This window comes from Phyllostomus discolor, chromosome 6, assembly GCF_004126475.2.
Source record: "Phyllostomus discolor isolate MPI-MPIP mPhyDis1 chromosome 6, mPhyDis1.pri.v3, whole genome shotgun sequence".
Classification (NCBI taxonomy): domain Eukaryota; kingdom Metazoa; phylum Chordata; class Mammalia; order Chiroptera; family Phyllostomidae; genus Phyllostomus; species Phyllostomus discolor.
The window spans coordinates 118,010,927-118,033,948 of NC_040908.2; the positions used below are offsets into that span (position 1 = coordinate 118,010,927).

At 61.6% G+C, this 23,022-nt stretch overlaps 1 protein-coding gene across 5 annotated transcripts in view; it reads right to left on the bottom strand.

Moving 5' to 3' along the window:
* Positions 1–390: 390 nt before the first annotated feature.
* The window catches only part of MYO7A (myosin VIIA), an 80,226-nt gene continuing 57,594 nt past the window's right edge, over positions 391–23,022 (bottom strand). For 3 of the 5 annotated variants that reach the window (XM_036028772.1, XM_036028770.1, XM_036028769.1), the window contains exons 28-48: positions 22,759–22,878; positions 22,078–22,251; positions 20,982–21,209; positions 19,562–19,732; positions 18,282–18,399; positions 17,482–17,608; positions 16,174–16,457; positions 15,081–15,271; positions 14,317–14,441; positions 13,511–13,668; positions 12,411–12,564; positions 10,843–10,998; positions 10,288–10,393; positions 9,058–9,171; positions 7,973–8,060; positions 7,690–7,796; positions 4,553–4,738; positions 3,997–4,113; positions 2,562–2,645; positions 1,631–1,750; positions 391–1,043 (exon numbers count right to left, since the gene is read on the bottom strand). In XM_036028772.1, the coding sequence (XP_035884665.1) occupies positions 954–1,043; positions 1,631–1,750; positions 2,562–2,645; positions 3,997–4,113; positions 4,553–4,738; positions 7,690–7,796; positions 7,973–8,060; positions 9,058–9,171; positions 10,288–10,393; positions 10,843–10,998; positions 12,411–12,564; positions 13,511–13,668; positions 14,317–14,441; positions 15,081–15,271; positions 16,174–16,457; positions 17,482–17,608; positions 18,282–18,399; positions 19,562–19,732; positions 20,982–21,209; positions 22,078–22,251; positions 22,759–22,878 (3,018 nt within the window). In that variant the 3' untranslated portion in view covers positions 391–953. Of the gene's footprint in view, positions 1,044–1,630; positions 1,751–2,561; positions 2,646–3,996; positions 4,114–4,552; positions 4,739–7,689; positions 7,797–7,972; positions 8,061–9,057; positions 9,172–10,287; positions 10,394–10,842; positions 10,999–12,410; positions 12,565–13,510; positions 13,669–14,316; positions 14,442–15,080; positions 15,272–16,173; positions 16,458–17,481; positions 17,609–18,281; positions 18,400–19,561; positions 19,733–20,981; positions 21,210–22,077; positions 22,252–22,758; positions 22,879–23,022 lie in introns of those variants that run through there. The other 2 variants (XM_036028771.1, XM_036028773.1) reach the window with 2 other exon arrangements.

The following is a 23,022-nucleotide window of genomic DNA, read 5'->3' on the forward strand; positions in this document are numbered from 1 at the left end:
AGATTTAGCCCAAGGCAGTATTGTTCTCAGGGTTCTCGGGGGTTTCTTGATGAACCAAGGAGCTGTTTCTGGCAGGAGGCAAGGGCCCCTCTGGCTCCACTGGCCCCAGTTAAGGCTCAGAAGCTGGTCCCCAGCCCACCACACTCGGCCCCTCACCTCCCAGGCTGCTGTCCTGCACTTCTCTGCAACCTGCCCCGGTCTCAGCCTGTCCCTGTAAGTCCCTTTCACACACACCTTGGGCTCAGGCACCCCTGTCCCAAACCCACACCAGCTCGGCCCTGCACACACAGGCCGAGGAGAGAGTTATATAGGACACACACACACACAGGGCCCTGTCCCCACCTACTCTCTCCCCTCTCCCCCCACTCCTCCAGCAAAGACACTCCAGGGCAGAGGGTGGAACACGTGCTTTATGTCCTGAGGTGACCGGGAAAGCAGGGGCTCAGCACTCACACCACGGTGCATGCAAGTGGTCTGTCTCCTTCACCCCGGCCGAGGATCCTGGACTTCGGGGAGCTGAAACAGGCCCTTGGATGTCCCAGTGGTCTTGGTTTGGTCTGGTTGCTCCCAGCAGGGAGCTCAAGGTCGTCCTCTTGGTTCCCTGGCCCAGTGGTGCAGAGAAAAGCCCAAGGCAGTCACGTGGCCAGGCCAGTCTGAGACGAGAAAAGCGTGCAAGGAACACAGGCTCTTCCAGCTGGGAAGGCCACCACGAGCCAGGACCAAATCCAGCCCCAGGGCCTCAGGGGTGGCCGGAGGGGTGTTCTGCGTCCCAGCAAGGCCACCCATCTGAAAGAAGGGCCAGAGTCCACACTGGTGCTGTCACTGGTGGCCCACCGGCCCATCCTCCCCGCCCGGATGGCCAAGGCCTTCCCTCAGCTGCAGAGGAAGCTGATGGGCCTGAGCCGGCCACTGCCTGGGGAGCAGAGACAGAGCCAGTGCCACCTCCACGGTGCTCATCTGCCAGTCCTGGAGCCCCGCTGTTTGCTCATGGCCGTGAGCATCTGGCTGATGTAGGACGTCAGGAGGTCATCCATCTTGTAGCCCTGGAAACGGTGGCAAGAAGATAAACAGGGCACAGAGTGGGACAGGGCCAGCCCACTCAGACCCGGAGCACAGCTCCCGGACACTAGGCAGAACCTGGTCCGGGGTGGACCCTGTCTCCCTAGGTGCACAGCAGTGGGTGGGACTCATCCAGCGAGGCATCTAAGGTTCCGAGCTGTTAGAACCCCAGGCCCTAGCTTGTGGGACCCTCAAGTCCTGGACACCCACATCCAAGGATGACTGTAAAGGCTCTGCCAGGTGAGCTGTGCCTTGGAAGCCTAGCCCAGTCCGGGAGGCCTCATTGTGAATAGTTTTACTGTAGAACCCAGGGGCTGAAGGCTCCCGAGACACCGAAGGCACTCAAACGGTAATTACTGAAGGACAGATCTGTTCCTCAGCCCCAGGTTAAGCCCCTGCCCCCAGACCTAAAGCTGAGCCTCAATCTGACCTGACCTTGGCCCCAACCTGACCCTTGATCCGGACCCCAGGCCCAGCCACACACTCCTCGTGTTTGCTCCAGGGCCTGGGAGAATGGCCAAAACTGCAGGCGAGGCAGGGGGACCCGCTAGGCCCCGAGAGGAGCGCTCACCAGTGACGTCTCGCAGAGCAGTTTGCTCCCGCGCACCAGGTTCCCGATGGTGATGTGGAAGTAGGTGTTGCCACTGCTCCAGTTGGAGATCTTGGTGAACGGGTGAGTGGTGAGGATGTCCTGGGGGTGGGGGGGCAGGAAGTCTGAAGCTGCACAGCCTGGATCCTCTGGCCTCACTCCCCTCAGCTCCAGCCCACAGACACCACCCGCAACGGGCCTCCCCCGGAAGAGGAGCAGGAAGGGAGAGGCCAGCTTGGCCATGGAGCTGCTGTGGGAGGCAGGTGCCTTCCCCCTCCGTGCCCCAGCTGGGACCAGCAGGCAGGACACCCAGGGAAGTCCAGGAAACTGCTGGGCATGTGGGACGGGACCTAGAAACACTGGAGGCCTAAAGGAACTGAAACTGTGGTCCCAGAGGCGATGGTCCAGGGACAGTTTGAGGAAAGAGACAAGGATAAGACAGCACCGAACCCCGGGGAACAAAGTATGTGTGGGCTGGCAAGAGAGGAAGCCCATGGAAGGGCCTGAGAGGAACGGTCAAGGGCGAGATGAGAAACACCAGGAAAGTGGGCAGGTGAAGCCCAGGGGAAGGCGGTGGTCACTGGCACCCTTGGTGAGGGCTGCTCTGGCCCATAGACAGGAGCCTCAGCCCCCAGCCCAGCCCGCCGTCCTGAGCAGGACAGGCAGAGAGCCCTGGGGACGGACGGCAGTGTCTGATGGTGCTGAAGGACCAAGCACTACACAGAGTTCACCGGCCGCATGACAAGGTGTTTGTGAGTTTCTCTAGAAGAGCCGTGGGCAGAGCAGACAGACAGCCTCACAAGATGTGTGGCTGAGAGGGCGGATGGAGGGAGGCTAGGAGCTGGCAGGGACTCCGGGGTGAGGATCCGGCGGAGCGGCCCGCCCTACCACCCCGGCCCCCGTCACTGCTCACCTTGGTTCTGGGATCGATGAGGCTAACCCCGTACTTGTTGATGGCAATTAGGAGGATCTCAGGGAAGTTTGGCTCCGTAGTTTGCTAGTAAAGAAAGCCAAAACCATCAGACGGGGGACCACCACGGGAAGAACTATGTGCATTTGGAGCAGGAATGAAGACCCCCAGCCAGGATTAAGTTGACCTCTCCTTCCGCCCTGCCACCGCCCCCCCCCACCCCCACCCCTGTGCAAGGGGTGTGGCGGTGCCAGCAGCCCTGCAGTGACTCATGGTTTCCACCTCTGCTGGGCCCTCGGGGCGGCCCCAAACCCCTTCGTGGGTCCCCACACAACCCCTCCTCCACTCTCCCCAGCAGCAGCTTTGCCCTTCTCTCCTGCTTCTCTAGGAATCTTTATTGTCCCCGCTCTCAGCCCAAACATCTCTCACCTTTAAAAACTCTCCTTGAAGCCCTGGCTGGCGTAGCTCAGTGGATTGAGCATGGGCTGGGAACCAAAGTGTCCCAGGTTCAATTCCCAGCCAGGGTACATGCCTGAGTTGCAGGCCATAACCTCCAGCAACCGCACATTGATGTTTCTCTCTCTCTCTATCTCCCTCCCTTCCCTCCCTAAAAATAAATAAATAAAATCTTAAAAAAAAAAAAAAACAAAAAAAACACAACTCTCCTTGAACCTTACCCTGCCTCCAGCTGTCTAGTTCCCTCTGTCCCTCACATAGCCAGGACTTCTGTGAAAGCCTCCCCTCCTCGGCGTGCAGCCGGCCATCCTCCGTCCCCGTCCACACCATCCCCTCCTCCTCTCCTGCCAGCCTCTCCACCATTCCCCTGCCCTGGTTGTGCCCCTCGAACCCACCCCCCACCCTGCAGGCAGAGCATGGTTCTGGCCCCATCACTCTTTCCCAGAGCCCTCCAGGGCTGACTGCCACCTGCAGGAGAAACCCCTGCCCGCTTGCCCACCCGCCTCTCAACGCAGCTGGCTCTCCTCACACCCTGTGCCGAGCCACACTGAACCACTTGCTCTTTGTGCCCGAGCCTGAGCCCTCACAGCTCTGGGCCATGCTCATGTTCATGCTGGCTGCCAGGAGCATCCTCCCCGAAGTCTCCCTGCAAAGCTCAGGTGCTGCCTCCTCCAGGAAGCCCCTTCAACCTTCATGTCTGGGTGGGCCTCCCTAGCTGTGCCACCTTGACAATAGGTCCCCATAGACGACTCTCCATGCCCCCAGCCTATGTGCACTCCTGTCTCCCCTGCTGGGCTGAGTGCTGGCCCCTGCGTGTCCCAGGACAGAGTCCAGGGCTCCGGGCTCTGCCAAGTCACCCAGCTGAGACCTGGCTGAGGTGCTTCCCTCCTCTCCTTGCCCACGGCCCTGGGAGGATCTCTGTGCCTTCTTGTCCCCGCTCCTCGCCCCCTTCCTCCTCTCTAAGAATCGGCCCACGGCATACCTTCACCTCAAAAAAGGCGGAACCGAAGGTGGGCCACTTGAAGATGAGCTTCAGGAAGGCCAGCTTGGCCTCCTCCTTGGACTTCCCCGCGTGCTTGTTGAAGTAGGCGACGATGGACTGCGGAGGGCGTGGGTCAGAGGCCTCTCCCCCCCCTCCTGCCCCGCCCACACGGTCAGCAGCTGTCACCGGCTTTGGAGGGCCAGGCATAGGGTGGGGGTCCTGGTGGCCATGAAGCGCTACCTCCCTTAGCCCAGTTAATGGATTCTCGCCCTCCCTCCCCTCCCCCACGCAAGCAGGCCAAAGAGCATTAAGTCAGGTCAGGACACCACGGTCACCAGGACACGGCAAATCACTGCCAGTGGCCGGCTGAAAGGGCCCTTTGCCTGAGAGACTGCAGACTAAAGCAGGTAGAGAGGGGACGGGACGGTGGCCTTGTCACGTACGGGGCCACAGGAGACACTTCCCTCGTCTGCTGGCCAACACCTGCCCCTTTGACCCCTGGGGTGCCCAGAGAACGGCTGTGGGGACCCTGTCCCCACTACTTCCCCGTGCTCACCCGCTTCCAGTCGTCAGGGGAGACCTGCCGGATGAGGTCCTGGGGCACCAGCTCCCGGAGCATCTTTGGGATACTGGGGAAGTAGGACTTGTCCTCCTCGAACTTGACCCTGTAGATCAGTGCCCCCAGCTGCAGCACCTCCTCCCGCGTGCACTTGTGGTAGCCTCGGAGATACTTGGGCAGCTCCTGCCAGAGACAGAGCAGGTCACGGGGAGGGAGGGACTTGGAGGAAGCGGTCCTGACTCTGCTCCTCGAGGGCAGGTGGCACCGTGCACGGAGACGGCGACCGTGGCTGCAGAGCGCCAGCACGCGGCAGCTGGAAATCAGAGCTGTGCGTGCACATCACGTCATTTCCCCCATAACAGTGCAGTGGGGTGAGCGGTCCCATCTCAAAGGTGAAGACACTTGGAGTGACCGGCTGGGGAGCCCTGGCCTCCTGGGCCTGTGCATCCTCGGGAAAAGCCTCTCAGGCCGGCCTCCTTCCACTCTGAGACCGGCTGGTTTCGTCAGCAGCACCAGCCCAGCCCCCACCTCCAACTTCCAGACCCAGAACTGGGGAGTGGGGATGAGGAGCTAGTCTGCTGGCTCAAAAGCGAAGATGGGGCCTCTAAAGGGCCAGCACTGCCCACCGGCTCCTGGAGCCTTACAGGGAAACTGAGGCTGGCCTGCAGGTGTGCTGCTGAGAGCTGAGTCAATTATCACCCACCCGTTTCTTCATTTACTTGCTTGTAGACTCGTCCACCCTGTGCAGCCATGCCCTGTCTGCCCATCCACACCCACTTGTCCACCTATGTACCCAGCCATGTGGGTCCACCCACTCATGCCCGTTTCCCACCCATTTCTGCATATGTCCACCCTCCCACCCGCTTACCCATTCGCCCATCCACTCACCAATATGCAATCCATAAATTCATTTACATCCACCCACAGAGTCACCCACTCACATACTGACCCATCTACCAAGCCAACAAATACTCATTGAGCATCTACAATGAGCCAAGCCGTTTAAGCAACAGCATGCACCCTCCTCACTCTCATGAGACTTGTAGTCAAGGCAAGGACAGACAGTGACCATCACACCAAACCAAGGCGCACTTCCGGTCTCTGAGTTGTGCGGAGCTGCAAGAACATAAGGCAAGTGATCTGATACAGCCTTGGAGACAGGGAAGACTTCTCTTAAGGGAAGATGATTGATGGAAAACAGTCTAGAACTTCTACAAAAAAATAAAAAACAGAGCTGCCTTATGGCCCAGCGATTTCACTTCTGGGAATATATCCAAAGAGACCCAAAACACTAATCCGAAAGCGCATAAGCACCCCTATGTTCACTGCAGCGCTATTTTCAGTAACAGCCAAGCAGTGGAAGCAGCCCAAGTGCCCGTCAATAAACTAGTGGATAGAAAAAGCAGTGATAGATGTATATACCATGGAATACTACTTGGCTATAAAAAAGAACAAAATCTTTCTATTTGCGACAGCATGGAGGGGCCTAGAGGGCGTTATGCAGAGTTAAATGGTCAAAGAAAGACAAATACCATATGATCTCGCCTTATGTGTGAGCCTAAAGAACAACATAAACAAACAAAACAACCAGACTCAGACAGCAAACAGACTGGTGGTCACCGGGGGGAGGGGAAGGCCGGGGACTGGGAGGAGCGGAAGGAGCTGAGAAGCACAGACTGGCAGTCGCAGAACAGGCGCGGGGTGCAGAGTTCAGCGCAGGGAACAGAGTCAGCGATGTGCCAGTGACCACGCACGGTGCCAAGCGGGCACTGGAAATATGGGGGGGGGGGAGGGGGTGACTGCCTAGCCGCCAGGCTGTGGGCCTGAAATGAATACAAGATGATATTAAATGTAAACTGTAATTTTTAAAGAAGAGATAAGATGACTGAATTCACACCTGAAAGCTCCGTAGGTGAGGAAGGGAAGAACCGAGAGAGGAGCACCCCAGAAGAGCGCGCGTGCCTGTGGGAGCCGGTGCAAACCGGAGAGCTGGAACAGCGTGGCTACAGCGAGCAGGGCGCCGCCCCAGGGCCAGACAAGCAGCGGCGCAGGCAGGGCCCGTGCAGGGCCACCGGCAGGGTCTGCGGTTCCACCCTCAGGGCACCGGGGCCCCCAAAGGGTCCAGGAAGCACGATGACCCCACCGTGGGGACAGAGACGATGGGGAGGTCAGAGGAAAGGCGGCCACAGGCGCCATCCAGAGGAAAGGGGATGCGGACTGACCCACGCTGGCAGGGCAGGGGCGGTGAGCGGGGGCTCAGAGATATTCAGGGGTACAGGCGTCAAGTGAACGGCTTGGGATGCTCGGGAGGCGGGGGAGAGGGAGATGTTAAGGCTGCCTCATGGAAACTGGTGGCGGATGGTGCCGCTCACTAAACGGGTCGTGGCGAGAGGGTGGGCGGTGTGGGGAGAGGCAGAGCCCGGAGTTGCGTGAGGGCGGCCCTCCGACTCCAGGCCAAGGTCCTCGCCACCTCGCCATGGCAGCCACGATCCCGCCGCCTCCACCCTGCCCAGCATCCCGGTTTGTCTCTTCCACAGAATAGGACACCGGGTCCCCCGGAAAAGATCACTCCGCGGGCAGTAAGGAAGACCTGGAACCAAACCCAGTTCCATCAGCCCTGTGACCCCAGTTGTACCACCTGAACTCTCTCTGTCTCAGTTCCTCCCTCTGTGAAATGGGAACGACATGCCTACCTCTTGGGGGCTTGTTGGGAGGACAGAATGAGTGAAACCCCCAGACACACAACAGAGGCTCCACAGGTGACACTTCCGCCCGCCTCCTGCCCCCGCGGACGCCTGCCAGCGCTGGGACGCACGGACTGAGGCCTCGGACACATCCCCGAGGAGCGGCAGAACCTCGGACTCAGTGGCCGGCCCCTCACCAAGGGAAGGGCCTGCACAGACGGGGCTCGGGGGCCCAGAAGACACTGTGGAGCCCCTGAGGGATGGAGGCTTGGGGAGGAGAAGGATCTGAGGTCGGGGCTAGACGCCACCCCACTGGAGGATGGGGGCCCCACACGAGTCTCTTCAAGGCTCGGCTGTTACCGGCTCCCCCGGCAAGGCCAGCAGACCTCTGCACTCGCACAAGGCTGCAGCACAGGGAGGGAGCAAGAGCAGAGGGGATGGGCAGCTCACCTGGTAGTAGTGGAAGATGGAGTCCGCCATGGGGTCCTTCCCTGGCACTGTGGTGGTCCACAGCTTCTTCATGAAGAACACCTGGTAGGTGAGCGAGGGCACAATCCCTGTGGCAGAGGGCAGCCGGACTGTCACCCAGAGGGTCCCTGGACAAAGGCATGCCCACACCCGGCACCGGCACCAGCCCCAGAGGAGGCCCCAGCTCGGGTCCCACCCAGGTGGGCGTCATGGTGCGGCACCTGCTCCAGGCCTCAGAGGATCCCAGGACCCAGCCTCACGTTACCGTCCTTGACGGGCCGCGCTTTCTTTATCCAGTCTGTCAGGTGCCGCACGAAGTCGAAGAAGAAGTCATTCTCAGGCACGCTGATGACCTAAGGAAGTGGCCATTCCAGTCCCCACGTTTTAGTTCGAGCAGTACTGAGTTTTCTGACCTCCCCACCCCAGGACTTCCTAACAGCCCCTTCTCCAGAAAGACCCACTGGCAGTCAGAAGGGGTGCCCATGGGCCAGCCGCACCCTGCTCCGACAGTGCGCGTGGAGTGTCTCAGCATGCAGCCTGCCCAGAGTGACAGTCACTGCATTCTGTCACTCCGCAGAGACCTGCTGAGCACTGCCCAAGGTCCCCCGGGGCAAAGGCCGAGAACAAGGCCCAGTCTCTGCCTTGGACAGTTGCTGGCATCCACATCCTGCTCCTCCTGCAGCTCCGAGCCACCCTGGGCCCAGGACCTCACTGAGGTCTCCTCTGCGTCCCCCACGTCTGGCCCAGGGACTGTCACAAAGTGAGGAGGTGGCACCAGTGCCCAGGGAGCCGGGAGCAAACAGGAGGGAGCCCCTGACCGGCCTTCCCGCAGGCAGGGGCTCCACCCCGGGCCTTTGGCTCCGGGCACAGAGCGGTGGGACCAGGCAGGGAGAGATGGCGGCAGGGGCCTGCAGTTCTGAGTCTGACCCACCCAGACCTCAGTCCCTTTTGTGCGACCTTGAATAAGTTATTTAACCTTTCAGAGCTCAGGTTTGGGGATCTACTAGGTGAGAATGATCACTCCCCTTTCAAGGGTTAAGTGGCCTCAGCATGGCCCCCGAGGGGCAGTCAGGTCACATCTGGGAGGTCCGTGTGTGGGGGCCGGCTGAGGGGCCTGGAGTGAGGCCATGTCCTTGTGCGGTGCCTCAGGGGTGCGATTTCAGGGCAGCTGCCACAGTAAGAGAGTGACACACAGGGGGACTTCCTCTCCCTCCTCTCTCCTGCACCTCTCTCCCCGCCCCTGCCGCCTGCGGGGGGGGGGGGGGGGGGGGGGCCACCCCCCCGCCCCAGGAGCTGCTATGGCTCCAGCAAACTTCCCAGCAAACAGACCAACAGCAGACAACCACCCACCTTGTCTGCAATTTTGACAAAGAGGCTGAATCCCTCAGAGGACTTGAGGAGCAGCCTGGCGGCGATGTTCTGGCAGAAGTCCTTGGCCTTAGTGCTAGACTCCACCTCGAAGGCCTAGGGGGTAGGACGGGGCGGGGGCGGGGCTCAGTGGCTCTGGCAGGGCCCCTCACACAGCTCTGGCCTTGCTTCCAGCTAGACCAACCCCCTCCTATGCAAGATACCCCCTCGGAGGCGGCTCCCCGTGGGTCCAGAGCCAGGCACAACTCTTAAGAAATGCAAAGGCAACTTCTGTCTGGGCCTTCCCAGATCAGGTCTTCCCCAGCCCTGCAAGTGCACTCGGCCTCGGCTGCCAGGGTGCTGGGTCTGGCTGTGCAAGCACCAGTGCTGCAGAGGCCGAGGGAGCACAGACAGACGGCACTCAAGGTGACTGAAGGAAAGAGACCGGAGGAGAAGAAAGCAACTTCCAGAAAGGGGAGGAGAATAAAGGGGAGGGGGAGCAGCCCAGCCTGGGCTAGGAGGGCCTGGGGGTCTGGGGAAGTTTATGTGGAGGGAGGGGTGTGACTGCGGGGTCGGGGTGTGTAGGGGGGCCTCCATGGAACCTTCCACTGAGGGGACAGGAAAGGGTTTCAGCCCGTTTTTCTGTCATTTCTAAGTCTCTAGTCTCTGGGCTTGTTTTAAAACTGCTTTCAAACCAACGGTTTGGGTGTTGGACTCATTCACCTGAGCGAGACAGGTGCTGAGACGGGGTGAGGAGTGTGACTAGGAGGCAGCCTGACCGAGTGGGCGGGACAGCAGGACAACAGGACCTTTGGACGAGGGGACAGGGGTGGCAGGAACGTCCCACCCTGACCAGGTCAGGGGAGGGGAGGATGGACGGGGTCTGAGGAAAGCAGCTCAGGACGAAAGGGGAGGGCTGGGGCTGGGGGCAGGCGGGCTGCACCCAGAGACAGAGCCGGCAGGGCAGGCGGTGCCAGCGTGGGGCTCTGCTCGGCTTGGAGGGAGGAGGAAGTTGGTGCACGGGCAGAGCTGCTCAGGGTTGGGGAGAACCCGCCCAAGGGGCTGCAAGGTTGGACCAGGAACCCAGGGGCTCCTGACTCAGCAGGTCTGTGGCCTCCCCACGGAGCCCCAACTCCTCGGAGGAGCAGGAGGAAGAGGCATCAGGGCTGCTCCCCGTGTCCCTGAGGGGCTGGGGCTTCGGGGGCCTGTGATCGAGAGGCCAGGGGTCCTCACCTCGTCAGTGTCGTCGGGAAAGTAGACCTTGTGGAATATCTGGGTGGTTTTGTGCTGGATGGCCTCCACCTCCACCAGGTGTGGGGGGTACTTCCGGGACCCATTCCTAAAACCAGGGGGCAGCAGGTTCACGAGGTGAGGAGCGGAGGGAAATTTGGAGACACGGTACCCCGCTTCTACTCCCTGTCCGTCACTTCCTACCAGGGGACAGTCACTGACCCTCTCAGAGCCCCCAGGGGCCATCTGCACACTGGGATGGGGACAGCACCCGCCACTCAGGGCTACGGAGGGAGCTTCCCGCAGTCCCTGGGAGACGTGAACGTACGACCAGGCCCATTGGAGCAGCCAGACGCTCAGACCGTGTTCAGAACGGGCACTGGGCGCTGCAACCTTCGTCGAGCTGGCAGCGGGTGGACCCCCGGACGGGTCTGACCGCCATGCAGTCACGTCCTTCTGCCCCAGGGACTCGTCCCACATGCCAGGGTGGCTGGAGCTGTCTCGGGGCTGCCCCCCCCCCACCCTGTGTCCGCTGCCCCTGCCCTGCAGGCGCTGTACCTCAGGGCCTTCTGCAGCCGCTGCAGGCAGTCGATGGCCAGAGGGCAGTGCTTGCGGGACTGCAGGAAGCGCTGCACGTGGGGCAGGAGGATGTTGCTGGGCGGGAAGAGGCCCGTGCACAGCCAGAGCAGCTCCCAGCCCCGCTCCTCGCTGTACCTGCAGGGAGAGGCGGGCGTCCGGCGGGGGTGCCGCGGGCCAACCCTGGGGTCTGAGCACCACCTGGGGTGCACGCCCCTCAACAGCAGCGCACACTGGCCTGACCCCTACCCCTGTCTGAGCACCGACAGACGCACCTCCCTGACAGCCGACCAGTGCTACACAGCATTGCCAGACAACCCGAGAGGGGCCACGCAGTCACCAGCCACGTGGAGCTGGGGTGCTCATGCCAGAGTGAACATCAGCTGTGTCACCGAGCACTCTACGTGGTTCAGCTAAGTGTTTTTCCTTAGCAAGACTCCTGCCCTGGCTGGCGTGGCTCAGTGGATTGGGTGCAGGCTGGGAACCAAAGTGTCCCAGGTTCGATTCCCAACCAGGGCACATGCCTGGGTTGCAGGCCATAACACCCAGCAACCGCACATTGATGTTTCTCTCTCTCTCTCTCTCTCTCTCTCTCTCTCTCTCTCTCTCTCTCTCTGTCTCCCTCCCTTCCCTCTCTGGAAATGAGTAAATTAAATCTTTAAAAAAAAAAAAAGACTTTCCTATGAAGGAAGCGGTGTGCAATTTCTATTCTGGCAGAGGCTCTTTAACTAAATTACTGTTTGAGTAGCACTGAGTCAGACCAGCTCCTGGGCTCCTTCAGGCCTGACAGGAGGAAAGTTTGGAGGGCTCTTAGGAGGAGGTGGCATTTGATCTAGGCTTTGAAAGAAGACACAAATTCCGACATGCAGGGGAGGTGGGAGGATTTCCTGGCTGTGGGCGCGGCACGCACACAGGTCCGATGAAGGTGGGAAGATCTGATGTGCGGTCTTGAGTGAGAGCTGTAGGAAGTGAGAGCTGGGCAGGGGCTGGGGGTGTGGGCCTCAGGGGAGCCGGCTGGGCTGCTTTCAGGCTCTGACAGCAGCTGAGCCTGGGGTCCCCCCCGCCACAGTCGGAAGGCCCAGCAGGGAGAAGATGGTGGGACGGTGAAACCCTCTGGGATCCAGCACCTTTAGCCCATGAGAGTTTCCAGCCAGAACCTCCAGCTGACAGCTAGCTCAGCCTAAGCTAGGAAGCGACATTGGCCCATGAGCAGACCTGCAGGCGTCAGCAGAATCTGGGCTGGCAGGGGGTCCGGGGGAGGCTCCGTCAGGAGTGGCGGGAAGTCAGGGGAAGCTGTGCCTGCTGAACGTGGAGGGCGGACTTGGAGGGCACAGCCGACACCTCTTGGTTCTTGACCCTCCTTGCAGTGGAGCTAGGACACGAGGGGGTCTCCCTGCTCTGCGTGAGGAAGGACTGCTCCCAAGCAGGCCCAGCCACTGCCTCGGGAGGGAGGGAGCTCCCCCCCAGTGGGCGCTGGACCTTGAGATTCCCTCAGTGTGGGCACTGGGGCTGGCGGCCTGCCCCTCACCTGCCCATCACCCCAGGCTCACCTGATGTGGTTGTCGGTCAGCTGCTTCAGGACCTGCACGTACACCTCATCCTTGAGGGGCTCGGCCTTCAGCGCGCCCTCAAAGATTTGGTCGGTGAGCTCGTTGACGGAGCGCATCCTCTTGGATGGGTAGTCGCCCATGTACTTGAGCATGGCTGGGGAGCCGTCAAGGAAGGGCTGCGGCCGATGGGGGTGGGGGCTGGGGAGGCCCTGGCCAGGACGCCGGAGGCCACGCTCTCCCGCAGGGTCTGCCTCCTGGTTGTGTGTCCCTGGCCCTCAGGCCACTCACTTAGGAAATGGACAATATTTTCCCATCCTGCTGTCCTTGCCCACTGCCCACCCTCTCTCAACTTCTCCAGCCGCCTCCTCCGGCCCCCAACCCCATATCTAAAGTGCTCACAGCAACCAGGATGCACTGTCCAAACCACTAACCAGACTGTGCCACCCCTGCCCAGGGCCTCCTCGCGGCACTGGGACACGGTCCAAGCTTCTCAATGGGGCTGGGGAAGCCTTCGTGCGTCACGCCCATCGTTAGGGTGCCTTCACAAGCCTGTCCTCCCGCTGTGCTGAATTCTTCTGTGTCCTTAAAACAGCCCTCATCTGTTTTGCCTCAGGATCTTTGTGCATCTCAGACAGTGTCCCTCTGTCTGAGACACTCCCCACCCAACTCCCCTATAGTCTCAGCCTAGATGCCACTTCCTCTAGGAAGCCCACCCTGCCTTCCTCTAAGGCTGGATCAGGTCACCGTGCTACAACCCATCATAGCACTGATCCCAGTCAGCGTGTCTCCCCTGAGGCCAGGGACTGGGTCTGGTCACCACTGTGTCCCCAGGCCTGGCCCAGCACCTGGCACAGTGCTGTCAACCAAGTAACGGGGTCAGAAGGGACACGGGTTGAGGTGGCACTTGCACACTGTGAGGTGCCCGGCACACGCGTGGAGCTGCTCCATCAGCATCCCTCCACATCTGCCCAGGACCCTGCTGGGCCCTCAGAAGGAAGTGGGTGTCTACATAAAAACCCCAGAGGAAGGGGCCGGCCCCACCCTGCCCCGAGGTGCCCTCCTCCTGTCGCCCACCCCCTCCGGCTCCCAGGTGCGGATATCGATGAAGGCCATGCAGGCCTCCTGCGAGAGCTCCTCACTGCCCAGGATCTTCTTGAGTAGCGCCTGCTTGAGCGGCTCCCGCGTGTGGCTCCACAGCCGGTCCTTGCCCCGGGCCTTGGACACCATCACTCGGCTCAACGTGTGCTTGGGCGGGGGCCTGACACGGCACAGGGATGGTCAGCTCTGGCCGATGCCCAAGTCAGGACCCGCCCCCACCACCTGTCTCTGGAGGCCAAGGTAGGGAGCAGGCCCCAATCTTCCCTGCTGCCCTGTGGCCCGGGGTTAAGTGCCAGCCTCCCAGGCCTTTCCTTCTCTGCCGGAAAGTCAGGAGTCTCGTGGGGCCAGCACTTAGCGAGAGACAACCCTGCCACACTCACTGGCCTCCCCACCCCGCTGCTCTCTGCTCTTCTCTGCTCCAGCCTTGGCATGTGCCAAGGAGTCACCCCCTACACAGCTCAGCTCAGAGGCCGCCTCCTCCAGGAAGCCTCTCCCCTGTCCCCAGCAGCCCGGTCACAATGCTGGGTGCACAGAACCGCAGCTGCCCAGTCTGGGCCCATCTCTCCACCAGGACTGTGAGTCATGAGTGCCCAGACCCCGCCTGGTGTGGGCGCGGTCACGACCTCTTCAATGGAGGGAGGGTAAGATGACCCAACACTAGAAGGGCCATCTCGGCAGACAGAAACTGTCCTCTGGCTCCCCCTGACCCAAGCCCTCCTCAGAAGTGGGGTGGCTTTGTGCCGCCCCCAGAGAGAGTCGCAGAAGCCCCCAACTTGCCACCCGGGGCCCCCTCCCCTTTCCCTCTCACCTGAAGTAGTCGTAGGAAAACTCCTCCAGCGTGTAGGGCTTGGTGCGCACCTCGGGCTCCGGCGTCCGCAGCTCCAGGAGCCGGAGGACGTCCTGCCTCTGGTCAGGCGTCATGGTGACCAGGGCCTGGAGACCGAGAGACGGGGGGGCTGGGGTCAGCTCTCCGCCTGGGGCTCCCGGGACCAACACGGCAAAGCCCAAAGCCTTCCAGACCGGGCGGGGAGGCTGCCGCCGTGGGGTTACCCCCACCCCATTCTGACCCCGGGAGCCCCTCGGCTCCTTGCGGCTCCTTGCGGCCCCCGAAGCTCCTGCTGCCTCCATTGAGCTGGGCTCAGGACCTGCCCCTCAGCGCCCTGAGTCTGAACTGGGCCGGGTCAGTCAGAAAGGCTGGACGGGGCCGGAGGGGACTGTGAGGACCGCCCAGAGAATGGGGAGCTGCTTGGAAGAGCCGAGCTCTGAGTCCCCAGAGCTGCACTCAGGGGCCCAAAGAAGCAGGACCCCGTCCAGCTCTGCCCTCTCAGACACAGCGAGGGGTGTCCCCGTGACACTGCCCTTCCATCCCCTGCCCCTGGGCACGTCCTCACCAGCTGTGCTTGCTAGGCCCCTCTCCACGTTTGAAAGCTGCCCCAGCTTGAAGCTGTGGCCCCCTAGGGCCCCCAGACCGTCTTCACAGAAGCTGCAGGCCACGCATTTACTGAGACCCCTCACTCGGACACGGAGAGAAGACAGACAATGAGGGGTTCAGGAGAGCCCCCGTCCACATACCACGATCTCCCGCGGAGGCAGGGTGACCGTGGGCATGACGTACACGCAGTCGGTCGGGAAGTCCCCGCGCTGCTTGGTCCGCTCGTTGATGCCGTTGGCCCAGCCTGAGTTCATGACCTGCTCGCCTGTGTCATGGTCCAGGATGATGAGGTCTCCCTTAGCAAAGCTGAGGAAGCCCGACTCCTCGCCGGCTGGAAGGCATGGTGAGAGGGGTGGAGCATGGGCAGAGAGAGAGAGCCTGGGTTGGAACACCGGTAAGCCGCTCCTCACGCCACTGCAGAACTGTGGCCCCGCCCCACTGCTGACTGCCCCCTGGTCCCCTGCCTCCGCCTCACAACCGCCCTCCACACAGGCGTGGCCAGCAGGGTGGGCCACGAGCCTGCTCGTAAGCCTTCTTCGGCTCCCCATCAGCCTAGGAGAAAGCCCACACCCCCCGACATGCTCGTGAGGCCTGTTGTGGGCTGGCCTTCTTGACCTGGCCTTCCACCTCGTATCTTGCCCTGCCCCCCGCCCCCGGCGGCAACCCACTCCTGCCAAACCAAGCTCTGCAGCTCCCAGACACGCCGCTTCCCCCAGCCCGGTCTGTGATCCGCCCGCCTCAGACACACACACACATCGCCCTCCTGAACCCCAGGCTGCTGGGGCCTCTCTTTCGGCCTTCCCAGGTCACCCTCCTGTCATGGGACTGTCACTGTCTGTTTCTACCCCCTGTCCCCCCCAGGGTTCATTTCCTCTCTGTCTTTCCCCCCCGCTCTGCCCAGGGCCTGGGAGGCTCAGGGGACGCTGAGTCGGGGTGGTTGTTTCTGCTGCTGTCATTTGCAGGCAGCGGGTATTTGGAGAACGCTGAGGAGGACCCTGATCTCACCTGGAGAAGTGACAGGGGACAGGCACTAAAGACCAGAGGAAGGGAGGAAGGCAGGGGAAGATCCTCCACCGAGCGCAGGTGGAAGGCACAGCATTTGGCTGTTTGGTGCAGCTGCATCTAAGGGCGTCTGGGAAGGACTAGCAGCGCTGACCGCCAGGCCAGCCCACGGAGTGCGATCTGCCTGACACCCTGGCCGGCGTCTGGCGGCCCCAGCCAGGAGCCACTCACCAGGGTTAGGGTTGTCCTGCAGGGCCACCACATACTTAGACCTCTTCCGGAGCCCCTCCAGAAAGGTGACCACTAGGTCACGGATGTCCTCGGCGTTGCTGGAGGTGAAGGTGTACTCATCCCCCTTGATGGTGGCCAGCGTGAAGCTGGGGGCTGTCAGTTTGGCGCCCCTGCAGGACCAACACGAAGAACAGGGCCCAGACGGGGTCAGTCCTGCCCAGCCCGAGTGAGGCGAAGCACAGCCCAGGTCAGAGCAGCCCAGCGAGAGCAAGACACGGCACTCCCTGAAGGAGACCAAGGCCAGCCTAGTCAGGCACAGCCCAGCCAAAGAGGGCTGGCCTTCCCAGGTCAGACACAGCCCAGCCTGAGCCAGGTGTGGCCCGGCCAAAGCCACACCTGGTCGGAGGGAGGCCTGTGGTGGCCCAGCCCACTTCCCTTTTGCTGTCTAATTCCTACTCACTTTTTAGTCTCAGCCTAGATACCCCTTCCTCCAGGAAGCTTTCCTGCTCTCCCACAGCCCTCCTTACACTGGTCCTGCTTGAACATGGCCTGTTCAATATCCACCTTCCTTCCTGACTGAAGCATCAAGAAGGAGGAGGACTACCTCGTCACCACTGCATCCTTTGTGCCTGGCACGTGCCCGCTCAGAGGCACAGCCATAGCCCAGCCCTGGCCCACGTCGACACAGCCAGGGACGGTCGTACAAGCCCCAGAAGGGAGGCACTGCTGGGAACCCACCCCACCCTTGCGCTCATGTGCTCCACACTTCCAGTTCACTACGAGCTCTCCCACCGAATGTTTATTTCTCACCAGTTACTGAAGGGAAGTATCAAGACCTCTTTTGAGGGCTGAGGACATGGAGGCGAGTCCCGCCCAGGCCCCTGAGTTTTAGGCCAGGGTCTCTCCACACACACTGGACTGCCTCACACTCTGCTGACCACTCACGCCCATCTCAGAACTACCATGGATGTGCTGCAAAGACCTCCCCCCACCCCTGTGAGGAGGGAGGGGCCGAGGGGTCTGCACAGTCCCGCACACACTGCTCAATTATGTGTGGCCAGGGCAGGCCACTGCATGCCCTGCACCTCTGTGACGTCCTCTGTGCAGAGGCGGAGAGTCCCCTCGAAGGCCCTGTGACCCCGCAGGAAGGCCCAGGAGCCCTCTCCTGCCCCATCCGTCTGTCTGGGTCTCCTTCCACACAGCGCTGACTCGGGACACTGCGCTTGAGCCCCGCCCCACTGTGGTCTCTGTGCAGCTCCAACAGCACCCTGCCCCGCACCGAAGTGAGGTGCGGGGGTGGGGACTCACCTACTGCTGGACACGGCCATGATCTCGGGGAAGGACAGCTCCAGAAGCACCTGCTCCTGCTCGTCCACAAAGTAGACGCCCGTCCAGTTGACGGCCACAATGACGTCATTTTTGGGGAGGTTGGGACCTGGGGCAGAGACCGAGGCACTGAGAGAGAGGCCTCCCCTCCTGGGCCCAGCCCTGCTGAGTCCTCGCAGCTGCCATGTGCAGAAATGGAGACTGAGCCTCAGACAGCACAGCCTCCTGGAAGCCAAAGCCTGGGGGCAGCGGGAGGGGGCGCTGGGACTGGGACACTGGGTGGGAGCCCACGCCCCTGGTCTTCGTGCTGCCTGGGACAAGTCCCCGCCCTGCAACGAGGCGGGCATGGGAGGGCTTGGCCTCCCCTGTCCCAAGGTTCCCCAGGCTGACCACTGGCAATGGTGTAAAGCCGGGCATCAGCACAGGGCCTGGCACGGAGCAGGTGCCCCGAAATGACAGCCCGAGGACGGCTGAGCTGATGGCCTGCAGGTTTGAGTCGCCAAATCCACTCCAGCTTCACGGAGTCTGCCCAGCCTGTGCTCTGGGCCACCCTCTTCTGTAGGTGCTTTACGATCTCAGGGCTCATGCCGTTGCTCAAGCCAGTGTGCCGCTGAGCACCTACTACGTGCCATGGAGCCAAGCTGGACTGTGCACAGGCCTGGAGCGACCAAGCAGCCCCGCAGGCAGGAGACAAGGGACACCCATCTCAGGCCCTCCCCTCTCCCTGCCGTGGGCTGGAGTGAGGGCAGGAAGAGGGTATGGAGGCAGCAGGGCAGGGGTACCTGAGAACTTGTAGGCTTCATAAAACCTGGAGAAGAGCAGGGGCCACTTGAAGCGGGCGTAATTGACCACATCCTCCTTGACCTTCTGGGAATCAGTCCTCCTCTGGGCATAAATCCCCTGGAGGGGGACAGATAAGGACGGGGGCCAAAAAGACATCACAGGTGGTCTGTCTGGAAATCAAATACCCCTCCCCCCGGGGAGAGACAGGCAGGGAGTGGCCACAGGCTGCTGTGCTGCCTGTGCACTGTGGCCTCGCCACTCCGGCCACCCCAGCTGCCCCATCCCCCACTCCTCTCTTACTCCATCAACAGCAACACTTACTAGGGGAACTGGGGTCCCACCCACAGGGAGCTCCCCATTCCCCAGAGTGACAGGGAAGCCCACAATGCCAGCCCACACAGGTGCAAGGAATGGACGGGCTTTAGCAGCTGGCGTGAGAGGTGTGACGGGTGTTGGAGAGGACAGAGAGACGGAGGGGTGGGGAGAACACGAATCCTTCTGGAGGGGCGGGAGGGCCTCGGGGTGAGCCACGCCTCGACGTAGAGGGGTGCAGGGAGCCTTCTGGGAGGAGTGGAGGCTGCGAGCAGCTCACAGCAGAAGGGAAAGAGCCGTGTGGGAAGAGGCTGCATTGCCAAGGGGCGAGAGGCCGCTGCTCTGCAGAGCCCTCCGGCTACTTGTGTGCAAAGATGACTCTGCTGTTACTCCACCAGGGCCCAGAGGTGGGGAGGCCCGGGGTCCCCTCCAGCAGCCAGGGTTGCCCCCCCCTCCCCAGCAGGCTACCCTGCTCTACTTGGGCAGCCCCTTAGCCCGGAAGGGCTGGTTGTGGGCCTCCAGCGACAGGGCCGAGGGGGCCTGGACCTAAAGCTCACCAGGCGAGAGGGTGGGCCAGAGCTTCCACAGGCAGAAAGGGGAGTGCCCTTCCCAGAAGCTCCCCCACATGTACCAACGCTGCTGAGCTGCAGCTCTAGTGAGGCCAGCGGGGAGACCCCCCGGACCCTTGGGCTCATGCCTTCCCCTGGGAGGCCACCGGGCTGGATGTAATCTATCTCTGGTCCCTGGAACCCAGGCCAGGACAGACGACAGAAAGACGCCAGTGAACTGATGTCCACAGTGGAGAAAGGGTGCTGGGAAGCAGGAGGTCAAGGGTGCTGTCCCGTCCCCCTGCAGCCCGGGACAGACGTTTCCAGTGAGGGCTGTGACGCCTAGGACTGCCCAGCTGCTTCCTCCGTGTCCCAGCTTCCTGGAGAGCCCCTGGCCCTAGCCCTCTTCCAGCCCCTACCTTCTTGTGAGCAGCAATGGCCAGATGCGCCCACTTCTCAAGCGTCTTCAGGGGCGTGATCTCGCGGTCGGGGATGTAGGTGGGCACGAGGCTCAGCAGGCGCTCCAGGATCATCTCGGAGCCGTAGTCCACGAAGTACTGCTGGGAGGCCAGCTCGGCCAGGTCGTCCTCCTGAGTCAGGCCAGGGGTGTGAGTGCGGCCTCACTCCCACACCCTCTGGGAAGCCCTTCCAGACGATGCAGCCCCCAAGGCCCGGCCTCCTGCAGCTCTCAGCCCCTGGCCTTTGAACCCTGTGCTCTCGTTGATCCCCAAGGAGCTCCTGTGTGCTTGGGGGAACCACGAGCTTCTTCGGGGCAGGGCCGAATCCTTGCCTTCTCCCGGGTCCTCTGGGACCGCAGCTACCCGTGCTGACCCAGAGAGACCAGCCAGCCCCCCAGGACAGGTCAGCTCAGCCACCGCATCCTCAGTCCAGTGAGATGGGACTGGGGCTGACAAATGAGGGGACAGGCAGGGGCTGTCCTGGAGAGTGGGGGCCTGGGTGCTGCTGGAGACTGTCCGAGTGAAGGGAGTGCATCACTGCCACCAACTCTGTCACCGTCTCTACGTCCCCAGGGACAGTCAAAGCATGAACCCTGCAGAGGCTACAGTGCAGAGGCTTCGCAGAGCCAGGCAGGTGCTGGGCAATTGCCCGGTCTCTGCCTGCAGCTGGTGTGCACAGCCCCAGGGATGCCCGCCTGGGGCTCCCGGGGCTCTGGCAGCAGGGGCAATAGAGAAAGGCTCTTGGGTGCCTTAAAAGCAGTAGATACTTTCCAACTAATCCAAAGTATTTCAGAATTTTAGCAATTGATATATGCTGCCTGAATATCAGCTCACCACCGTCACCAAACCATCATCATCATCACCATCCCCACCTACACCATCACTGCTTCCACCATCCCCTTGATTTCCATCCTCGCCATCCTCCTTCCTCCATCATAACCACCAGCCGAATCTTAGGTACCACAATAGCCATTGTCACCATCATCACAAGCAAAGCAACCATGTGGCTCCTGTCCACAGGAGGAGATAAAGGGATCCATATTCGCAAACTGCGTCTAATGAGTGGATCGCTTACTCCTTTAGCGAGCAGAGTCGTGCCAGACCCAGAACAACACAGCAAGTCGTGAAGCACGCCTCTCTGTGTGCATGCTGTCGGCACAGCAGTGCGGGAGTGCCTTCCCCTGGCAGAGCTCGGGCGGTCCTTCGCTGCCCTGGCCCCAGCAGGCAGTGCCTGGTGCAGGAGGGGGTGGGACATCCCACCCTCGGTCATGCTGGCCTCCACATCAGCTAGCGGCGGGTCACGGGCAGTGCCACTCAGCCCGAGCTCAGAAAGGCAACTGCCAGCCAAGCAAGCCCAGCCATAAGATCCGCCCACACTCACCTTCTCACACCTGTACTCCCCAAACTTGACGCCTCGCACCACCTGCTGGTAGATGAGGTTGGTGGCCACGTTGTCCTCCGAGGGGTTGTGCCAGGGCGTGAAGACCTCTTTGCGGAAGAAGAGCCGCCATGGGGCGTTGCGCTCCTGGGCCCCCTGCTCCTTGGCGTACTGCTCGCACTGGGAGATGGCATCCATGACGTGGTCACTGCCGCTGCCCAGGGAGGACACCTGTGGGCACAGGCTGGAGGTCACCCAGCGGAGGGGTGAGCAAACAGGGAAGGACTACGGAGAGCCCGCTGCTCTCATTCGGGTGCAGAACCCAGGCTCAGAGAGAGGCTGGGCCCCCAGAGAACCTGAGGGCAGAGCAGCACGGGACCCCTGGACCCCAGCCACGGCTCAGAGCCAGCACAGCCGCACAGGAGTTCCCGCTTCCTAGTGTGAGGCTTTTGTGAAACTTTGATAGACAAATGGTTACCGAAACACGAGGTATCTGTCTGTACAGGAGAAAACTCCAGACAAATTGTGCCGGACAATGCAGTGCTGTCCCTGGACCTGCAGGGTGGGGGCGGACACCCCGGCTGTGCGTGACAAGGCTGCGGACAGAGGCAAAATCACCCGCCCCAGGCCCAGCTCCACAGAGAAGGCTCCAGGCCTAGACGTGCCAGGTGGCCACTGAGGAGTGAAAAGAAATCACCATAGCAACCTGACGAGGACTCATATCCCCGTTTGTACATGAGGAAATGGAACCTCAGAGAGCCCAGTGGCTGCACGTCCTGGCAGCCCGTCTCTGCCGTGGCCTCTCTCCAGCTCCAGAGAAGGACTGCCTTGGCCTCGCTGCATACGGCTGCAGCGAGTTCTGGGCTTCAATCTGCACTGCATTGTTGATTTTTCCTTTAGGAGCTTATGAGCGCTCCACAATCCTAAAGAGTTGGCCAGAGCTTGGGATGCTACCAGCTAACAGAAAAAAAAAAACCAAGGCCCTGGGAGGTAAGTAACTGCACAATGTCACCTGAGCCAGTAGGTGGCAGCACCGGGCTGGGAGCGTTGGGCAGCCAGTGGTGCCGGGAGGAGGCGCCGCAGACCCAGCCTTACTTACCTTATCAAACAGGGCGATGTAGAGGGAGAACCCGAAGCGGTCCTTGAGTGAGATCTTGTCAGCCAGCGCGTTGCAGAGCTCCTTGGCCGTGGTGGCCGAGTCTGTCAGCAGGGTCTTGGTGGTCCCATCCATGAATGTCACAGGCAACATAATGGGCTTCTTGGACTTGGTGGCCTGAGAGTGACCAAAGAGGGTTTGTGGGGATCCTTTCACTTCAGGCCACCGCACCCTCTGGGCTCCTGGCTCCCTGCTGCCTACGAGGTTGGGCTTGTCCCTGGAGTCTCCGAACCCCAGCACCTCACCGGGGCGTTCTCCCACGTCCCAGGTGCCAGGGGCCCTGCTGTGCTCGCCAGCCTGGAGGCTAGGCACTGCCCCATGCCAGGGGCTTCTGCCCTCATGCCACATAACCATCACAACACCCTACGAAACGCCTTACGGCCATGTTGCAGTGAAGCCACTGCGCTCAGAGGGAAGCCCGGCCGGGCCACTTTGACCGTAAAGCCGGCAGATGGGAGTCAGCCGTCCGCTGGGAGCTTCCCTGTCCCAACAGGCCTGGGACCCCAGAACTCGAGGGTGGGTGCGTGAAGAACCACAGAATCCCAAAGCAGGGAGTTTGGGGGGCACAAGACATGCGCACGCACACATGTGCACGTGCACACGCCTGCTGGGGCCGGGGTGCACCTGCAGCTCCAGCCAGCTGGGCGGCTGCGTCCGAGTCCCATTGACAAAGGTCCTCCTGAGCCGCTCCTCACAGTACGGGGCGTAGCCAGGTGGTCCCCCGTGGATGAAGTTCCGCAGGAACTGTAGACAGAGGGCCCACTGAGGGAACCCCCACTCGGCGCCCCCCACCTGGACCATCCAAGCAGCCTCGCTGGGTCCCCCGCCTGCAGTCCCTCCACCCACACTCAGGACCTGCTCTTCAGGGACATCTGCCCACAGCCCCCC